The sequence below is a fragment of the Bombyx mandarina genome, chromosome 09 (genome assembly GCF_030267445.1).
Source record: "Bombyx mandarina strain Sakado chromosome 09, ASM3026744v2".
In the NCBI taxonomy this organism is placed as follows: domain Eukaryota; kingdom Metazoa; phylum Arthropoda; class Insecta; order Lepidoptera; family Bombycidae; genus Bombyx; species Bombyx mandarina.
The window spans coordinates 7,685,731-7,708,623 of record NC_143216.1 but is presented as its reverse complement, the minus strand read 5'-3'; the positions used below and the strand labels follow the sequence as shown (position 1 = coordinate 7,708,623).

General features: G+C 33.9%; 2 protein-coding genes across 2 annotated transcripts in view; both read right to left on the bottom strand.

The window, feature by feature from the left end:
* Positions 1-2,756: 2,756 nt before the first annotated feature.
* LOC114243576 (scoloptoxin SSD976) lies at positions 2,757-8,530 on the bottom strand. The gene is made up of 6 exons (XM_028175107.2): positions 8,117-8,530; positions 7,818-7,939; positions 7,273-7,354; positions 6,418-6,602; positions 4,585-4,682; positions 2,757-3,640 (listed from the first exon to the last, which is right to left on the bottom strand). Exons 1-6 carry the CDS (start codon positions 8,175-8,177, stop codon positions 3,538-3,540), a joined length of 651 nt encoding a protein of 216 aa, XP_028030908.2. The 5' UTR covers positions 8,178-8,530; the 3' UTR covers positions 2,757-3,537.
* Positions 8,531-12,584: 4,054 nt separating this feature from the next.
* The window catches only part of LOC114243575 (protein FAM76A), a 35,140-nt gene continuing 24,831 nt past the window's right edge, over positions 12,585-22,893 (bottom strand). The window contains exons 5-8 of the mRNA XM_028175106.2: positions 22,363-22,472; positions 21,452-21,570; positions 20,383-20,504; positions 12,585-19,128 (exon numbers count right to left, since the gene is read on the bottom strand). Of these exons, the coding sequence (XP_028030907.2) occupies positions 18,892-19,128; positions 20,383-20,504; positions 21,452-21,570; positions 22,363-22,472 (588 nt within the window). The 3' untranslated portion in view covers positions 12,585-18,891. The remainder of the gene's footprint in view (positions 19,129-20,382; positions 20,505-21,451; positions 21,571-22,362; positions 22,473-22,893) is intronic.

Here is a 22,893-nt window from a genome sequence, read left to right as displayed (position 1 = left end):
TCATTTTGGTTCTTGATGGGCCATCACATTTACAAAGTACCTAAGTGAGACATGCATAAGCTACAGTGAGCTTTCAACTGAGTACACCTTGCAAAGAGGCTTTCCAGTACTGATGTGTCCAGCGAGCGTTTCAAGCACGTAAGGTAACAAACGTTGACTGTGTATTTCACCGATGTATATAACACTCAGGACCGTAGTAATTTCTATGGTTCCTAGATTATAGACGATCGCCAGTTCATATTATTTTATTTGGTACCAAATTAGGCTATTATCGTGGCGCGTGGCCAAAATCTTTTCTGCGGTTGTTGGTAAGTAGTAAGGTTGCTGCGCAGAATAGAGAGCAGTCGACGTCGCCTAAAACACGTCATTTCGGATCCTCCCGATCCACTAACGGTGCTTTTGGGTATCTCAAGCACCGGTCATCGTTCTAGTCGAATCCGTCGCTTGCGACGAAGCCCTCGACGAGTAAATTAACCCACAGACACAGCCCAGTGAGTTTCTCGCCGGATTTTCTCAGTAGGTCGCGTTTCCGATCCAGTGGTAGATTTTGCGAAGCACGGCTCTTGCTAGGGTTCGTGTTAGCAATGTCGTGAGGTTTGAGCCCCGTGAGCTCACCTACTAGTTAAGGTTACGCTGAAATAGCCTCTCAAGGCTATCATCAGCTTAGATAGGAAATTTAAAAAGGTTGCTGCGACATATTAATAGTTTGGATTTTACTATTTGTCATTTCATCATATTCGTCACAAGAAGACTGCGTTTAGTACGCGCCATAAGCGAGAAACTGCAAAATACAAAGCCATTATCACATTAATGTCTGAAAATTAGACGAGTTACGATTATCTATATATATGTCGGCGCAAATATGACTATTTACCTACTGATCATCAATTAATTACTCTGTGATAAGAAATTGATGTTAAACAGTTCCTTTTATTGTAATTTCAATACTTTAAAACGTGTTTGAAAAACGTGTAAACCCGCTCACGTGTTTGAAAAACGTGTAAACACGCTCACGTGTTTAAAACGTGTCAACACGCTCACGGGTACGAAGCCCCATAAATACGGCCGTGCTGTCTAGCACTTTTTGATTATGACGGAGTAGGGACGTCTGTAATGTTTGTAAAAAGTGTGACGTCAGCACCGCCGACGTCACGGTCATTAATTTGTTGACGAATGACTCATGTTTGGGTTTCCGAAACAAAACTTCACGAGAACTTCGTATATTGCACGAGAAGCATAACAACGTTACAGAGATATCCGTACAGTACAACGGCTCGGACACGAATCAAAAAGTGCTAGACAGCACGGCCGTATTTATGGGGCTTCGTACCCGTGAGCGTGTTGACACGTTTTAAACACGTGAGCGTGTTTACACGTTTTTCAAACACGTGAGCGGGTTTACACGTTTTTCAAACACGTTTTAAAGTATTGAAATTACAATAAAAGGAACTGTTTAACATCAATTTCTTATCACAGAGTAATTAATTGATGATCAGTAGGTAAATAGTCATATTTGCGCCGACATATATATAAAAATGAATTGCTGTTCGTTAGTCTCGCTAAAACTCTAGAACGGCTGGACCGATTTGGATAATTTTGGTCTTGAATCATTTGTGGAAGTCCAGAGAAGGTTTAAAAGGTATATACATATGAAAATGCTCGGAATTAAATGAAAATAACAATTTTCTTTTTCCTTAAATGTGTCCCCCGTCGGACGGATTCCTTTTGTTTGTTTTAAGTTTATTTTTATTTATGGATTGAGGCACTACGAAGTCTGCCGGGTCAGCTAGTAATCTATATAAAAACCATGTATCCATGCAATGTACCGCTATCAACTTCACTCCCTTCGAAGCGTCATTTCAGTATTCCGGTTTGAGTTGAGTAATGGCAGGAGTAATATTATAATTTTATTGGAACTGGCCTCAAATATAACGGTGGCGTCATTCACATTAATAACAACCCTTATTTCACAAACAATAAAATCCAATTTTAACCAGTATTCATAATAACTGCCAGTAACCAAAACTGCGTGTCGCAGTATCATGGCCACCGACAGTAAATTACAGGTCACTCATCCTTGGGTCCGCGGTCTGCTCCCAACATCTGCAGACCGTCAAGTCCCAGATACCTTGCGTGCCCTCTAGGGGTGGATCTCGTATTAGTTTCCCAATAAAAAAAAGAAAACCAAAAGCGCCCATGAAAAAACCATTAGAACAACTTGTATTTTTAAGCTATAGCATAGCTTTTATCGCGGGCTTTGAGCGCGGCGACCGAATCAAGAAATTCCGTAACGAAAATAAAACCTAACACCCCCCACACCGCCTACCATGTAGCTCGCGTTCAACACATTCACACGTTGCGCTTGTGTAGTATTTGTGAATAAGCACGCGGCGTAACGTCGCACTGCATGCGCATTATGAAAAGTCTGCCCATCTCTCTCTCGCGCGGTCTAGCTTTTGAGTGTGAAGGGGACAGTTAATGTTTTGCTTTTGTCAATTTTTATAAATATAGTGTGGTCTTATTTTATTATTGTTTTAATATTAAATTATTATTGTCCAAATTGCAATGTTCATAAAAAATGAAGCAGTAATAGGCAGAGCGGCGGTACCTACTCGTGCGGAGTCACAAGAGGTCCTACTATCAGTGAGTAAAATATGAATCATAGATATCAACCCTTAACCTCGTCTGCGCATATGAAGTAATAAAAACGTGATTGATGTTTTAATCAATTTTTTTGGGAAGATAGAAACAATACACTAAATTCGAACAAAATTTATTTAGGAATGAATATCAGTCAAACACTTATAAATACATTAAATTACTTCATGTCTGTGATTTATCTTCTGTTATCACTAGATTGTTTTTTTAATATTCTAGGTTTCCACATGTTTTCTTTTAAAAACATGCTTCACGTAGAAGGTTCAATAATTATATAAAATAGGAAATACACTTTTTGCGTTTCTGTATAACAACCACACAATTTGGATTTCAGAAGATTTTAATGTTGCCAGCATGCCATTTAAAAAAATACATAAATATCTATTTAGTAAGAGACATTCCTCAAACATTGAACTAACCTAACTAATTAACAATATTAAATGCAGTATTACTAGCCTCTTATTGCTTGAAGCGAACACATTACATATATATATATATAGAAAGAAGATTTAAAAAGAAAATATGTCTAATATTTTTAAAATAATCTTTTATCAGTCTTTATAATATTAATAAAGTGTCTGGAATCAGTAGGAAAAAACAGTAACAAAATTGGTAATAACTAGTCGGTGCACATTTTCAACAGGAATCCCCTAAAATATTGAGATGTTTATGAAGCAATACAAATATAATAATCTTGTAATAGAAGTCTTGTCCTTACTTATATTACCAATAACCGTTTTTTTTTACTAATAACTATTTCAAGCACGTTTTCATTCATAAGTAAATCCAGTGATAGTATCTTTTTGTTTTGTTTTTGTGCTTTGAAAATTTAATAATTAATAAGAAAATAATGAATAAAGATTATAAGCATTGTAGTGATTAGCATTGATCTCCATAAGGTTTACTGCAGTCGCCGGCGCCGCAGACGAGACGATTGCTCGGCTCTCCGGATTTGTATGGGATATTGCCTAGATAGTTCCCACTGTAAAACAAATAGTATCTGTATATTAATATGTGAAGCAAAAACTTTGTACTAATTTTTACGAAAATTGTGCGGACGGAGGAGTATGAAATTTTCCACACTTATAGAGAACATAAAGAAGAGAGCGCAGAATGTGAATATTTCTTTAAATTATGCATAAAAAATACATTAAATCAATTAAAAAAACATCACACACTACCATGTATTTAACACACACACGCATGCATACTATTTTTTTTTTATTGCTTAGATGGGTGGACGAGCTCACAGCCCACCTGGTGTTAAGTGGTTACTGGAGCCCATAGACATCTACAACGTAAATGCGCCACCCACATTGAGATATAAGTTCTAAGGTCTCAATTATAGTTACAACGGCTGCCCCACCCTTCAAACCGAAACGCATTACTGCTTCACGGCAGAAATAGGCATGGTGGTGGTACCTACCCGTGCGGACTCACAAGAGGTCCTACTACCAGTAATTACGCAAATTATAATTTTGCGGGTTTCATTTTTGTTACACGAGATATAAGTTCTAAGGTCTCAAGTATAGTTACAACGGCTGCCCCACCCTTCAATCCCCTTTATTGTCAAACTTTTCTTATTGCTTATAGTCCGTGGTCAAATTGCAAGTTAAAGTGCAGTCTTGGCGAAATCTGTGGTTATAGAAGTATAATAAGTAAGTAATAAGTGACAACAGAATCATAATAGTGTACAAACTTATAATTTTAACTAATTATAGTCGAATTTCGACTACCGGGGGACCACTAGTTTTAATAAAATTACCTCATTAGTGAATATTTTCCTGGAAAATCTCTAAGGAAAGAAAGAAAGAAAATGGATCCTGTCACTTTTTTTTCTTGTTCTAACTAAAAATTTTAATCAATTTAATCAATTGATAGGACATATGTTAAATTTGTATAGTTAGTAAAGGAATTGCAACGTACGCAGGTCCATAGTTGCACACAACGAAGAATGATTTCATCTGTGCAGTCCGCGAGGTGCCGATAGCGCAGCCAACGCGATCACTATCAGACCACACCATCTGGAAAACAGTATACCAATATTCTAATTTTGTTTGGTCTGCATATTCGATTCTGACCAGTACAACCTGAACACACCTGGTATGGCATGCCCAAAATTTTTTTTTTTTACATTCTTTATTCTAGACTTTTCCGTACAAAAAATATAACGGATTTGGATGAAAATCTTAATAATACAGAGTATCACAGAAGTATTATATTCTCTGAAAAATAGTTGATTAAACGTCCGTAGATTAGAAAAAGCCTTTGCATAGATGCCGATACAGAATAATAAAATACACGATAGATACTACACAGGTTTTTAATAGTTTCACAGAACTCCCTGCGTGCCTCAAGTGTGCTAAAACTATTTAAAAAAAAATCGGTTAATCAAAGGAATCGTGAATTGCGGAAGATTTCTGCCTCATCTGTCAACGCAAATTCGTACCGTAGAATATTTAAGTAAAACTTTGAAATTAATATTCACCGCGCCACTCTTTGTGTTTTATCATTCAAAACGCACAACAGTCTCATTCCATTGAGGGATAATTAATAGGTACAACAATATTGGATGAAGAAAAATAACATATTATACTCTATTGGAGTATACATGGAACTAACTGGGGGTGCCCAATGACTTTTGATACATCTTTAATTACTTTTTATACTTAAACTTCATTGTTTCTTGTCTGTCACTTACCTATTTGTAAAAAGCGAATTAGGCAATAAATAGATTTAAAATTTTCCGCTGATACTTTGAACTTGGTTAGCTCAGAATTGGAATACTGACTAATTAAATATACAGCAAATCCCTTATCGTAATAGCAAGGTGTATCTATATATTAATACGTGAAGCAAAAACTTTGTATCCCTTTTTACGAAAATTGCGCGGACAGAGGAGTATGAAATTTTCCACACTTATAGAGAATACAGAGAAGAAGTGCACAAATCTAAAAAAATTTTAAAATAATGCATAAAAGGTACTTTAAATCAATAAAGAAAACAGCACACACACTACATACCATGTATTTGACGCACACACGCATGCATACTATTTATTGTCAAACTTTTGTTCTTGACGTCTGTGGTCAAATTGAGAATAGATTAAATATTGTTTGTCTTTTATTATTTTAAATATTTTTTTATAGAGTAGCCTTGGCGAAATTCGTGATTATAGAAGTATAAAATACAACCATAATAGTGTACAAACTTACAATTCCAATTAATTATAGTCGAATTTCGACTACTGCGGGACCTCTAGTACTAACAAAACATTCATCAGATAGAAACAAATAAAACTAAAAGAGGTAGTGGATGAGAGTGCTATATTTTTGCAAACTTCTAAGTATCGTGTTACCAAGAATATCTGAAATTCCAAACACTCTAATCTGGTTAAAACTAATTTGAAAATTTATTTTTGTTGTAAAAGTCAAGAGAGGAAAACGAATTTAGAATCCATATCATTTTAAACATTTGTTTAAGACAAATATTATACTTACGAGTTGAGTTACGGAGTTTTTTATTTTGATTTTTTTTATTTACTGCTGTTTGTCAACAGAATCCAAAAGTACAACACGTATTGTCATCATTTCAAACCTTGTTTATCGTAACTAACGATCAAAATTACTTTATTTGCATTTGTATCGATTTAAAAAAAAGTCTCATTACCAAATCGCAAATATTTACCCTCGACGGTTATATTTCTTTAATTTAATTTATTTATCACAACTAAAAATAAAAAAGGAGATTTTTACTAACCTGAGTGTAGTGGGCGATCTGCTTTTTACCAGTTCTTTGAAAGTCGCTCGATTTTAAGGGCGCAAATTTGTAGTTTTCATGTTCATTGAACCAAGATTCGAGGGCGGAGTCTGGGTTGATCTTGTGATTTTTATTGCTCGTCATATACCAGTACAAGTTCTCGCCTGTTGAGAACCTTTCGGATGCTGAAAATGTGTATTTTTATTTTTATTTGAGAGTATAGATTGTAATTTAAATTATAACTTGGACGTCCTAACCAATAAATTCGGTTTATTGTTTCACGAAACTTATTCAAGAGCGTCTTAATTATCTCTAAAATAAAATCGTAAACATTAACTATCATTTTACCGAGAACTTAAATATAAAACAATTATCAAGATTATAATTACTATTTATTTTTTAACTACTATTCTCTAAGTATTGGAAACTCACTAAAATTAAAAATCGTGATTGGAACCGATTAAATAATACTGCAATGTAGGTAATTGCGAAGGACTACAACAATTCGTGTATCTGAGTCGACTAGTATCAAAGCCGGCAATGTGACTTGTGGATAATTATTGGTAAATCAGAAAAACGAATTATTGACTTTGTATTCCATTGGCAGTCACAAAACTCTTCTGAACGACATCTTAGATAAATAACAGGTTAAGTATTAACCTTTATTTAATGCAGGTTTTGAACCGTATTCTTTGAAGGAGACGATTATATTCAAATCAATCTGTATTGAAATATCAATAAATTTTTTTTGTCCAAATGCACAGATTGCCACCTTTGATAATAGACGACTCATCTATCTCTTTAAGAAAATATGAAAACATGATTTGATCATGAAATTAGTTTACTGTCACCAACCTATGCTCCTGTCTGGATTATGGAAATCATTGTCCGACGAAGCCCACTTTGCAGCTTTCGCAGCTAACTCCTTATCCCAAATCTGTTGAAAGTTTTTAATATTTATTGAAAACTACCTGACCCGGCAGATTTCGTAGTGCCTCAATCGATAAATAAAAGAACTAAACTTTTGTATAAAATATACTTAAAACAAACAAAAGGAATCCGTCCGACGGGGGACACATCAAAGGGAAAACAAAATTATTATTTTTATTTAATTCCGAGCGTTTTCATATTTATCTACCTTTTAAAGCTTCTCTGGACTTCCATAAATAATTCAAGACTAAAATTATCCAAATCGGTCCAGCCGTTCTCGAGTTTTAGCGAGACAAACGAACAGCAATTCATTTTTATTATATAGAAGAAGAAGATAGAAGATAGATATCTGAAGTTATTGCTCTAAGCTATATTCGTTTTGTTTTTAAATAGTTTTGATGTTCCGATGTACGATGATCGGAACTTACAATATAAAATTGAGCTTGACAGTATACAATTGATTTACATACCATGTATTTCATTTGGGTCGCTGCCGGCTGTCCAGATATTTCACCCTTGGCTATTTGTTCACGCCGCAAATTGTGACCGTTGACGAACCGTCGGATATCGTCGCACGATAATGGCTGTAACTCTGGAAATTTATGATATTTTATTTTAAATGAAAGAAAACAGAGGGTATACATATAAACTTAACTTAGACACACCGCCACATATAAATATGTTTTTTTTTTTAATAAATAAAGTTATATCAACTTCTTCCGTAATGTTTTTATGGTCCTAAACTGCGTTACTAAAATAATGTACTCACTCCGACAATCAATAGATTGAAAGCACGCGAGTGCGACAACAAATATAAGGAACGACTGCATTGTATTTGTAAAGTAGTTTCGCAATACCCAACGACCGCGCGCTAATAAAACCCAAACGAAACTAAATTTCGAGTACTACCGCCAGGCTTATGTACCTGAATTTATACGCGTGGTTATTGACGTATTCGTAGTTGATGGCGAGGAAAATTAACTAATTTATTAATAATTGCTCTCTTTATCTTTTGGTAGCATGAATTAACTGAAGGATGTACAACAGTACTGTGCGGGGTCGATGCCTGGTCGGAGTCAGCACCTTTAAAAGATCTTTGCGATAAACAGCAGCTTAGCTGTTCCCCTGGCATTGCTTACGTCCGACGTCTAACGATAACCATTTAACATCATTTGGACCGTATGCTCGTCTTCCTACAAAGGTTTCGGAGTCTGGTTGAACAAGTTCTTGTCTCGTGTACTACATTGTTTTCGGTAGTCATGATATAGGAGAAAATATTATTTTGGGGCTGTTTAATGTACCTATAGATTTTTTTTTTCTTTGTTATTATTGTGCCACCTTGGATGGCGCCCTGTGTGGATGTCGCTTTGACTCATTTAGCTTAAGAAGAAACGAAGGTGCCCAGATATTTAAAGAAAATGTTTTTTAAAAAGCTATTCCTGACTGTTCTATTAAAACTACCCGAATAGAGAACTAAAAATATGTACAACTGCTGTTCGGAATGGAAATACGACATTTCTTTTTCCTATAACACCAAGTGACAGGTCACATTATTATTTTTTGCGAAAATAATTAAAACGGCTGGCTGTGTGGTTTGATTTTATTTTGTTGTTTGTTGATTTCTAAAACCGCGGACCAAGAGAAATGTTTCGTAATTTTAGAAGATTGCCAATTTTAATCTATTTAAATTACGAAAAATAAAATAAGGATTACACGACAAAGGTTCTCTAGTTGTACTCCTGGGGGGCAATAGATTGCTTGGATTAAACGCAGCCGGCTTTCTTCGTAAGGAATTTTTACTCAAGAAGTTACAAATTTTGAAATTGATCTAGGACTTTATGTAAATAGACAGGCAAAGTCACGTCCGTCACGCGTTGAGTGACTAGCAGAGCGAATAGATATCACACCTTCCAAGTTCCCATCCTCGAGAGATAGGGTCGGAGCATGAACTGTATTGTGTCAGTACTGTCTAACCCTCAAACCGGGACACACTACCTACTTCGCAGCAGAAATAGGTGAGATGTTAATACTAGCAATTAAACCAATTTTTCTGATAATTAAAAAAATATGAGTACGCAGCACAAAACAAGCCGATTACCAGTTCGGCAGCCGTAAAGACTTCGAACCCATTCTTCAAAGTGCATAGCCGCATTTTCGCATTTGTAACAATAAAATATCAAATTAAGATTGGGAAATGGGTATGACAAATTTCAGCGGATTTTGATCGTAGCGTAACCACAAGAGGTACATGTACTGAAATACTCATACAATGTACAAAGAAAAGCCACAAATGCGGGAGTTTCGAGTGTAAGTCATAAAAAGAAGTTTTGTTTAAATTTTAAGTTAAAAATATGAACTCTAATCATACAGCAGTAGGTACGAATTTGCCTTTTGGATCTAGCTATTAATTCTACGCTACATTCTAAGGGCAATTGCATTATAAGTACTTGTGGTTATAGTGAAAATTATATTCTAATGAACAGATAGTTTCGAAATTTGTCATAGGTATATTATTTTAAATAATAAACTTTAAAGTATTGAATCTTTAAATTGAATCTATTTGCTTTTATTATCAAACATACAACCTTATCAATACACATACTGTGACTTACGAATTGTTAGTTATACGGCATTGTTTTGTGGCATACCTACTTTAGATGTGGTCGTGGTCTAAAGTATAAGCCGCTGTGTATTCGTAAAAAACGATGAGACCATGCCAGTGTTCGAATACAGGAGACAAATAACAAATTTTCTACTAAAAAGGTACTTTACTTTTCACGAATGACTTTCAAGATGAAAGAATAATTTCAAACCTGCAATAAATATACTTTGCGTGGTGATTAGGGCATTTAGTGATTTAGTGAGCCTCGCCCGCGCGGGGAGATCCAATCACACCGAATAAAGAAGAGATAGTCGGAACAAGATAGAATATCGAATAAAGAATTAAGAAGAAAAAAAAGGTTCTTATAGAAGGATCGAAATAGACAAGACTGAATAGGTACTAAGTATTGACACAGGGTCTTTATTAATACTTCTCATATTATGGTAATTCTAATTTACGGTTAATGTTAACAAGTTTTCCTATTTTGTTAACGTGCTTTATATTCCTCATACAGGTCACGAGACGAAAACCCACATCTGTTGACAACGTCGACTTTAACCATATTTTAAATTATTTGTTTTATTAATAGATCTAGGATTTAATAAGCGTAAAATGTAAGATTTATTGGGTATTTCCTATTGCGCTCTGATATTTGATTTACCCTATAATGGTCACAAAACGAATACCCAATAATAAGTAAGTTCATTAGGTAATACTTTTCTACGTTTCAAAAATATAAAGCACTTTTCCTTTTTCCTAATTTTTTTTTAACATGCGAGTCATTGCGAGTAGGTGTAGGTAGGTAGAGAAAAGTAAGTACGGCAGTAAGTAACCGTGTTCGGTTTGCATCTCGCCATGCAAATGCTGTCAAATAATAAAAAAAAAACATGTTTTGCCTTCGACGTTATAGTGAAAGTAATGTATTGTGTAGTCAATTGAGAAATATGGGTCGAATTTGAAATGTAAAAAATACAAGACTTATTACTTTCGCTGTAGCTTCTTAGAAAAAGCGAATGAAGATTATGATTTAAATTTAACAAAAGAGGACAACGTATTCAGCGGTATGCCCATAATTTGAATATTGAATAACCACTAACGACATTCTATAATGTATCAATTAAAAATGCATCATTGAGATGAATTTGAGTATTAAATAACCGCTAACTACATCTAATAGGTATATCAATTAAAACTAAATCATTGGAACGGAGAATCTACTACGATTTTAAATACATATTAGGCTTTTTTTTCATTAAAAATATTGGCTCCTATATTACGTCTGTTATATTCTATTTTTGATCTTTATAGTGATATTTTTTTTCTACTCGTGCGACGATAGTAAATCTAATGTGCAAGAGCGAGCGAACTGATTTATGAGTTTCGTATACATTCATTGATAAATGTATCGTAAAAATGATTCACGAATTCTTCTGTGACTACGGTACAAAAGATATTCAAATTATGCTGGTAAGCATCGAAGACATTGTTATTTATTCATATTTTCAAAATACACCGTTGCATAGGAAGTTGGTAGTGAAACCATTCAAATAATTTGTATGCCAACAGGCAGAATGTAGTGGGATTGAATATATTTTATACTAAGACCATACTTGTACCTGCATTCTATACAAATAAATAAATTATTATTATTATTATTAATAATGCAATATCCAAAGTCGAAGAGAGAATATTGTTAGAGCTTATCGAGCACCTGCGTTACTCCGTTTGTGAAGCTGAAACACCAAACCTCTGTTGGGTTTTTTTTTCTATACGTAAAGGAACTCATATTATATCGATAAACATTACTTATACTTTTTTTTAACCTACTCATAACAGTATTGAAATTTCGAGAAACAATTAGTCGTCCGTGATCAAGAATAAGGCATAAGTATCCGAAATGTCACAATTTTAAAATAATAATAATATACGCGAAAATGAAAACATATTTTTTGAAATGGCAGGCAAGACAGCGGCTTGGCTCTGCCCCTTGCATTACTGAACTCCATGGGCGACGGTAACCACTCACCATCAGGTGGTTCGTGCGTTCGTCTGCCTACAAGGGCAATAAAAAAACAAAATAAAAAGTGAAAAGTCGATACAGAAGAGCATTTTTTTTTAATAATTATCATCGAAATAGTTAAAATAAATGACATTGAATTCTTATTTATTCTTTTCGAAGCTTCCTATTTATTATATTGAAACATGTCATTCAGTAACATCACGTCCATTTGTTTGAACATTTCACAGCAGTTAATGGACATACAATGGTTACTTACGTTGAACAGATAAGACAGCGTGCAAAATCTTGTACGTGTTAATTTTAAAAACAATATAACTATTCAAGTCTTTGCTAACAATGTTACCAGATCTCCGTATCCCCGGACGAATTCAGGGTACACATCAGTTGAAATCAATTTCGTCACAACGCAATCATGTACACACGTCATTTGAGATACATTGGACTACAGACCATCCTTCGTTATAACCACACTCTTTCAAACTCGAAACGCCATACTTTTTCATGAAGCGATTTAAATTTCGGTCACCTCCGATATTAGTTTCATAAAAAATATAATTCAATATATTTCATGCATTTTCCTCATTAGACTAAATAGAATAATAAATAAACAAATCCTTTGCATTTTCCGTATTTATTTAATTTTTTTTTGTTCCTAAAATTACTACACTTACTATTATCGAAGTAAAAAATAATGATCGTATTGTCCGGCCGCTGAAAGATAATGTAACTCTTTAGGGGCATTTAATTTGTAGCTTTTTTTAAAATAATTATGTCAAAATATTGCGAATTTGCCCTAAATTTTAGTTAATCGATCACATTCTCTCTGGCGGCCAGAAAATAATTATAACGAATTACTACTCGCACGTATATGATAATTAACAAAACAGTTTGGGCACGTCGACCATTTCTAAACAGTAGAATTACAAGGTCGGTTTTTGCTAAATTTCTATTTATACGGATTCGTGTAAAATTTTGTCTTTTTCATGAGTCTGTAGAATTTTAGATCAATTATTTGGAGAAATAATATCCAGAAATTGTTACACAAAAACCTATAGTTGTCTAAGTTAAAATCATGACCTTATAGTTCTAATGTTGAGACTTCCATTTAGACCTGTCGGATACTTTGGTTTTTAAGTCTCCGCATCACGAATTCCGAATGGTAATTTGTGGGTTTACTTTTCGATCGAGGAAATCTTCGGATCCTCTATAGATGTGATGTCAAAATTCGGTATCACTACATAGTATAAACAACAAAGTCGCTTTCTCTGTCCCTATGTATGCTTTAATCTTTAAAACTACGCAACGGATTTTGATGCGGTTTTTTTAATAGGTAGAGTGACTGAAGAGGAAGGTTTATATGTATAATAACATCCATTAAATAGTGGAGAGAGAAATCAATAATTACAATTACAAATCAATAATTACAGTTTCCGAAGCGAAGCGAGGCGGGTCGCTAGTTCCTAATAAAGAAACCAAATCAGGAAATGTGCGCTAACGTACATAATTAGTTGACAGCTTCGTGTCAACTGTGTGTGACACGAAGCTGAGCACAACTGATTCAACTAAATAACAAAAACATACGCTATGACTAATTTATGTTAATATTAAATTTGATCGATTGTTTTAGTTCAAACTCTAGTGAGCCTAGGAAAGTATTTTACATACGCTACATGACACAGCGCAAACATTTTAAAAATATTTTTATTTTGTAAACTACACACAAATAACTTGACAATGGTTAACTACTTGAATCAATACCTTACTCTAATTACTACTTTACAAACTACAAAATGTGACGCTTACGATTAATTCAAAATCTAAACGAATTTTCTCACAATACTAACAAATACTATATTTTGTGTCAGAATATATTATAGTATAAAAATCAAATATTTTATTTTACAATTAAGATACATAATTTGATATGAAAAATTAATTTTATTATTTTCAAGTAAAAAAAATAAACGAAATGTGTTGAATTAAACGATGTTATTTACATGTACTGAAGTAGAGAATTGATTCAATATCATATCGTCGGCGGAGTACAACATTGCAAAATGTAAATTGAATTTCTTAAATACGTAAGGTTCGACCCAGTTTCTTCTCAATAAATAATAAAATAGTTTGATACCACAGCCACCAAAATCAATACATTTGTTTATTGTTTCATTAAGATGATTGATGGTAATGATACTAAGGGCGGAGGTCTACAGGGAGGCAACTAAACTATTAGGCGATAAAAACTAAAATAACAAAAACGATTCTAAATTTTACGAACTGCTTCGTTAAATTAATTTTCTTACAGCGATTTTTTTCAGCAGTCTGAGATTTTTCTGTAAGTAATTCATTAATATACTAGCATTTGAGAAGATAAGTGTTATATAAGTTTTGAGTATTGAAACTCGTTTAATTCGAAAGTTATATTTTACTTGATTTACTATACAAACCACGCCGTCCAATACTAAATTAAATTATCTCATTAAATTATATCGATTTTCGGCGCCATGCTATGGCGCTATGCTATGATATACTCTCGATTTATTGATCAAATAAATAGGTTCTGTATTTAATTTAAAAAGGTGGCACAATGTTGTTTCTTCGCGGCGTCGATAATAATGTTGTAACAAGATGCATCACGATATTAATCAATAATATTCGAATAATAATAATTTTCAGATTAATATCCAATGATTAAAATCGATATTTTACTAAAGCCATAATTAAATTTTTAAATACCTGTAATATTTTATTTGACAAACAATGTTGCGTTTCTCGAGCTGATTCTACTGAAACTTGAATTATAATTTATGGCATTTTTATGGTATTTTCTTGGTACAAAATTGGTCACATTTACTATTTGCATTTTTAAGACAGCTCTTGTTACATAGTTTTTGTACTTTATTTTTTGTACCATATTATTATAATTTGATCATCATATAGTATTTAGTAGAATAAAAAGCTTTTTTATTGTTATTAGTGTTCCTACAATTCATTGCTTTTTTTTTCAAAGGATATCATTTAATAAAAAAAAGTTTTACTGATTTAACTGTCAAATTATAAGTAATCTAATATATAATATTATTTTTATCATGATATGATGTTTGGTATTAATTTGTTGAGCACTATCATACAAACACAACAAATGTTTAAATTTTTTAAATGTAATCCTAAATTACAACAAGGAAGTGAACATTAAATAATCACAAAGACAAAATAATTCCGTCGTTAGCATACAACAAATGTTCAAACATACATTTCGGTTGTAATGAACTTTAAGAAGTGTGTGGTTTATAGTTAAGGCTCCATTCAAATATACAAAACAATTCTTGATATACCTTATCGTAGTACGACTATGACATTCAAACGTACATTGTTTGTTCTAAATAAATTCTGATCAAACATTTGAAATGACGCCACAACATACATCAGGCGTTGTTTATAATATTTTATAATTAGAATAATTATTCATGATTATGAAATTCTTATCAAAATATTAGCTTACATAGATATTATTTGCTGTTACATGTCACATTATTGTATTAGTCTTGATTTTTCAATCATCAGGTGTAGTTTTTAATAGGATAATTCTACAATTAAAAAAATCACAGTTGTGTAAATAAAGTAATTTAAATATTTCAATTTTTATTTGGTCATGTTGTAATTTGCTTGATGGATAACATTTATCTGATGTTTCAAAAATCAGCGGTTCGTATAAAAAAACATTGACTTCAACTTATGAAAAAAACATTAAATAAAAATATTATCTACCCTGAATACATTTCTATGGATAATTACATAAGACTTGCTTAGTAAGACGTTTAGTTTTTGCATTCATATTTATGATGCAAAAACAAATTACAAAATTCTCAGAATAAACATAATTAGTTTAAAATTATTATAAGTACATTCTAATATAATATCTAATTATTGTTTTATTTTCGATATGGTAGTAGTAATAATAATGATGTCCAAGGAAAATAAATCGCTTGATTTGAATTTCACGTTTATAATTTACGAGAAGTAAAAAAATATATTTACAAATTGTATAAAAAATAACTTAAAATCTACATTAATTGAACACCTACAAATTGTTAAATTACTCAAGACAAGTCATTGCTTGACAAAGCAATAGTTTTCGTTCGAGTGCAATCATCATAATATGATATGACTGTTGGAATTGCCTTTACCCATAATTCGTGACAACTTAACAAAAATTCGCCTTCCTTATTACAAAATCTACATTTTATTAAAACAATTTTAAATGTTAGCTTGCTTTTGTGAAATTCATTTTAGACTACAGACTATTTCTTTTCTAATGGCAACGCTGCTCATCACTAAGCAATTTTTGTGTATTTTTGTACTAAATGAATAAGATAAAAATATTAAAGTTTGCTCTGAATGTCATTTTCACGTGATGAAGATGTGGAAATTTTTTTGGTAATGTCCAATCTTATAGATAGACCGCAATTAAGACAAATGTTAAAAAAATATTTTTGTAATTTAGAATATTAATTAATACATTGATATTCGTATTGTAATGTGTCAGAGTGCAACAATAATTGTTGCCGAAGCGAAAATTAACTACTGATTTAAATTGACTGGGAACAAATAAACTAAAACGAATAAGACCACACGTATACAACTTTCTGACGGTATTCGTATGACGTGTTTAAAAAGCTTCGATAACTCTTTATGAAGCGTTTGTGTTTTGTAAATGAATATTAAGAGGAAATATTGTGGACTTCGTGGGACCATTTCGTTAAGGAGCAATACTAGAGGTACACTTTCTCGAGACCGTTGACCAGCGCGTCGCTTTAACGTTTGTGTTCCATTCTATGATATTTAACCCTTTGAGCGCTAACCGTCGATAGATCGACTCTCTATTAATGCATATAAAGTGCTGAGCGTCGCAATACCGACTATTTGCGCAGTTTGGTTATAGGTATTACGTATCAATATGTATGTACGGACGTGTCTTAGCGCGAGCATCGACGTTTTAATAAGTTTTACAAATTTATTAGACATTTATAAATAACCGGTTAAAATTATTTTGCTACGAATTTCGCATCGATTTTCGTTTTTTTTTTTAAGTTAAACTTTTTTCAAGGGTTTTTTTTCAGAAATCCTTTAGCAATTTCTACAAATATTTGTGAAAATAAGCTCAGCAGTAATAGGTTTAAAATTTCGAATGTTATTCTATTCTCTTTATTATCTTTGTTTTCAGAAACACCCCGTATTTTGCTAATTTGTACGAATAATCTCACCGCACGGCACACTTCTGGTATCAAGTAGTCGCTGGAGCCCATTGACATCATAACATGAATGCCATCGTCCACCTCCTTGAAAAATGAAGTTAAAGTTTCGCTTATATTATTTAAGGGCTCACCCTTCAAAATGAAACGCACGATTGCTTCGCGGCGTTAAGGAGCAGTGTGTTTTGTGCGAGTTCTTTAACTTCTCGATCGCGTAAAAGTTAACTCAAATTTGTATGGAGTTGGAACAGCGCCCCTAACGGCAAACGAAGGGATACTGTTCCAACTCCAAGCATAAAGAATGATGGTACGTACCCGTGTGCGCTTACAATACGCCCTACAACGCACTACTAATCATATTAATTTTAAAACATGGTCTAACATTTTCAAAATGTAATAAATACACTAAAAAGTGTGTTCAAGATACCGAAAATAAAATTTCAAATATATGATTTAAGCAAATTAATAAACTGACATTCGATATCGATAGTTTGTGAGCACTTTTAATATCAAGTTACAGCGGCACAAAATAGTGAGGGCGCCTCGGGTCGGTCTCAGGAAAGACATAATGTACTTGGATCGATAGCGTGACGTCATTAATGTTAAACGACACCTTCCAGAACTTTTAGCGGGATTTTCAAAGAAGCACGTTTTTTATTTTTTATTTACAAATCTTTTTTTTTTGTTAGCATTTGTTTAATTTTAATTAATGTTCTATCTGTAAATTTTGAACAATTCCGTTTATTTGTTAAGATTTATAAATATTCTGATTACTTTATGATTTTATTAATAAGATTTTGTTTTGTAACGAACTTTAATTAGAATTAGTCGAAGTTTAATGTTTGATTTTATGTATGATTATACAAAAACAATGAAATATAAATTGGAAATGATGAGACAGACGCCTTATGGTGTTTTATAAAAAATATTTCAACTACATTTACGTTGTAATTTAGAACAAAGAATACTTAAAGTTTAATTTTAGACTTTAACTGACACAAGAAACATACAATGATAAATTATAATTTTTACAGTTAATCTTTTAATATTTCTACATTTCAATGTCGATTAATGACAACTTACAACTTACATTCATTTAACAAATTCAACTTACATTCATTTATTATTATCACTAATAAATAAATTAATATTGCGTAATTCTACTACGCACCTACTGAATGTGTAAAATGGTAAAAAAAAACAATACAATACCTACGTTAACAAATCGCTACATAGAATAATATTGAAACGTCAGAAATTGAAAGCTAGTTTACGCTTATCGTTATAAAGGTCTACAAATAAAAAATTTGTAGAGTATAAAAATAAAAGGAAAAATGATTTTCCGTCTGATGGCCGCGCGTGTCTAGTTCAGCGGTCGGGGAACTTTTTTAATTATTACCCCAAAATATTTTTGTGTAAGTTGATATTACCCTATCGCTAAGAACAAAAAAAAACCAAATCGCTTCTCTTTAGTATCTTTCATATTATAGCCCCCATGATAATTTTGAAAAGAAAACAATAACTAAAAATTTAACGATTCTAAAGAAGTTTCACTTGAATATAATATACTTTTTACTCACAAAAGTTACATTTTTACCCCTCAAAATGTCATTTTACCCCATTTGGGGTAATTTACCCCGTTTCCCCGACCGCTGGTCTAGTGGGTCGGTCTAGTTGGTGCTAGGGCTGTCGGTGCCGCTGCCGCTGTTCTCTGCGGCGTGGGCGAGCACGGCCCTGGCGCCCTTGTTCTTCTTGGCCGACTTGCTGAGCGTGGCCACCTCCTTCAACAGGTTCTGTATCTTTGTGTTCATCATGTTGAACTTTGTCTCGTTTTGACGCTCTTTATTTTTCATGTCATTGCGCATCTCGGTCGTATTGTTTAGGTGTTGTGCTTTTAGTTCAGTTATCTGAAATGATTTTTATTTGGTTTTTTTATACGTTTTCAGTGTGAGCTGCGCTGTCTTTGCCGGCCTTGCGGCCTTAAGCGGCGCGCCACACCGAGTGGCCGATATGCGATCTTCCGTCCGGCGGCGGCTTAGAAGTCGACTTAGAACTACTTGCGTAAATGATATTATTATCATAACGTACCTTTCGATGCAAAGTGTTCGTTCGGGGCTCACGGGTCGCGTATCGTCCACCAGCCGTGGCGCTCGGCTTATTTTAATCATTACATCTAACACGATTACTTATATGATTTTAATACAAAAAAAGATGTGTGGTCTCGTGGGACACCGGATAGGAACGAAGTTCCTTATTATAAAAATATTAATTTTAAGTTCTATTCGAGGTATAAATAAAATAAAACTGGAGGTTTCGCAACAACCTGCGGTCATTCAGTAAAGTGCGAACTTATTGTGGTACACTTCATTCACGGTTGTCTGCATAAGAGTTGGTGTACTGCGCAAACGAACGCTCTGAGACCGTGGTCAATGAATGATAAAAAAATATGTTATTTTTTGTACGTTATTACAAAGTTAAGTCGTACACTGTGTGCATTACTAATAAAAATCTTACGTTACGGACGTTTTTTCCCGGTTAGGGTACCCCTTCGCATCGTCCCATAAGGAACGTTGTTAAAAAAAAACCTGTAAAACTTCATTTGTTCGCACTCTGTCTTTATCGTTTAACACGCGCTGTTAAAACCTACCTATATAACTTAAATCGCTCGCGACTTAATAACGAAGAAAGAGGAAAATGCATGAAATTCAATTGGTAAGTCAAAATATGTTTCGCCGCTCGAAAAAATCGAAACCGGTAAAACCATTGCGTTTCGCATTCCACACACCGCACGCACTCACACCCCTCTCATACACAACTATAAAGCGCCCTGTAAACGATCAAATTGTTTGTCAAATTATTTGACAGTATGCAGCTTTGTTTGACGCTGGTCAAACAATCCACGGGTTTGTCGTGTTTGATCGAAATCTTGATTGACGGCGTGTTTGACAAAAAAGTTTGAACGTGTATGGCACTGTTTGTCAAAAAAGATCTTAGTCGTTGCTCGACACGACGTCTCGTTACGGCAAGGAGAAAACCGAATCCACGGGCAAGTTAACCAACTTGTTTGATCGTTTAAGCTATTGTTTGATGAAAACGTAAAGTTTGACAAACAAATTTGATCGTATACAGGGCGCTTAAGGCGACAAATTAAAACGACGTACCTGACGATCCTTCGCCATTAGCTCCATGTCCTTTAGTTGAACTTTCTTTTGTAAACTAGCGATAGTTTCTTTAAGTTGCGTCATCGCCACGACGTGGTCTGAGCTGTTTGGATCCAATTCACCTGTTCAATTTTAAAAATTTTTTTTTATTGATTAGTTATTATTATAGCAACGATTTAACGCTTAAGGCGATTTCGATTCAATATGAAAATCTTCGTTTGAGCAAATTTAATTCTGATATAAACTTTCTAATGTAGACTTAGCGGCGAAGCTCATGATAAACTTTGGACATAGTGTCGTTTGTAAAATCGATTAAATAAACGTGAAAAAAGAAAAGATTTTTCAATATAATCGATTTTTTTGGATCAGACCAAAACTTACAAATGTATGTTCTAACCTAAAAATCTATAAAGCTGTATTTAACAAACTATAAGTACATTCACTAATGTGTACCTAAAGGAACTGAGTACTGACTTGGTGGCACAGCGCGTCGGACTGCTGAGCTGAACAAGTGTGTTTGTTATTTATGTTGGTTTTTAATATGTATTATTTAATCACTACATAGTATAAAACGAAGTCGCTTTCTCTGTCCCTATATCCCTATTTATGCTTAAATCTTTAAAACTACGCAACGGATTTTGAAGCGGTTTTTATTAATAGATAGAGTGATTGAAGAGGAAGGTTTATATGTATAATAACATCCATTAAATAGTGGAGAAATCAATAATAAATCAGTTTCCGAAGCGAAGCGAGGGCGGGTCCCTAGTAAGTATTATTACGTATCACAGTAATATATTTACTGGTAGCAGGACCTCGTGTCAGTCCGCGCGGGTAGTTACCACCACCCCGCCTATTTCGGCCGTGAAGCAGTAATGCGTTTCGGTTAGAAGGGTGAGGTAGCCGTTGTAGCTATACTGAGTGAGACCTTAGAACTCATATCTCAAGGTGGGTGGCAGCATTTACGTAGTAGATGTCTATGGACTCCAATAACCGCTTAACACCAGATGGGCTGGGAGCTCGTCCATACATCTAAGCAATAAGAAAAAAAATGTATGTATGTATTGGGAACCTTGTAATGGATTCAATTTTGATTTTTTCTCGAGAGGCTGCGAATCCAGCGACAAATCTCCAGAGTTCATCGACTTCATCATGTCGGACTTGCGTTTATCTTTGTGGCCATGTTTGGATCTGTGAACAATTACAGAAAGTCTTGACATTTACATATTTTTATTTTTTTTACATTAACATTTACAAAAAAAAAAAAAATCTATAACCATTCGAATCAATGGCTGCTAGTTAAAATATCTAACCCAGAGGTATCAGCAATACTTGAAGCCATAACCAACCTCTGTTTTGTAGTCACAATTTTTTAATGAAGCGTGAAGAGGCAACTCTCATTATTCATAACTCCAACGATTACCTTGCCAATTCGATTCATATCGATTTGTATCCCAATGCTACAACGTTTTTGCACGACATCACTGGCCACCTTTTGTTAATTCGTTTACCGGGTATCGTCGATATCACGACATGACACCTTGAGACATGAGGTCTAAGTCTCAATTGTATTGTAGAACCGCTTTACCGCCCCTCAAGCCGAAACAGGCAGGATGATGATGCACAGGCGTGCGGGAGTACAAAGCTGCACCCTAATAGCAGTTCAAAAATTTGCATCATACGTTTAAATCCCTCATCGCATTCAATGTAATATCTCCTTCATTAGTCCCAAATAGATTAACTCACAGATACAGCCCATTGAGTTTCTGAATGGGTTTCGATTGATAAAGGAAAAAAGTTTTAAAGTACATCGCGCAACACCCTGTACACGATATCAACGCGCAGCTTGTTATTTTCAGGATTATACTGCATTAGTTGAACCTTGTGGAACAACGGCTTTAAATATAAAGGCATGTTCACAATATACGATCCGTTGACAAATACTACATAATATTATGCTCTCGACTGACAATGAAAACTTACTTGTGTGACCTGTGCTTGTGTTTATCAACAGACGATAACTGCTGCTTTGTTCGAGCCAGCGCCCTTTTGAGTGACTGAGTGCAGAGCCAGCAGAGTAATTTCCCATCAACCTGCAATAAAGATTAGTGGTATCTTTTGTATTTTATATAGTTTGGGCAGATTATTAATTGATGTATTGAGTGTTTAAGGTTTTCCCCACTTTAAATATCGAGGAGTAAGGAGGATAAGTATGTATTGTTTTTATTTTATTATTAGTGCTTTGATGGGTGAACGACCTCACGGCCGGTGTTAAGGGGTTACTGGAGCCCATATGTACACCGTAAGTATTGCCATTCACCTTGAGTTACGAGTTCTAAGTCTGAGTTTTTTTACAGTACAACGGCTGCTCCACCTTTCTATCCGAAACGCATTACTGTTTCACGGCAGAAATAGGCAGGGTGGGGCTCACAAGATACCCTACCATCAGTAATTATTTAAATTATAATATTAGCGGGTTTTTTTATTATATCATGTTACACTTTCAGTGTGGAA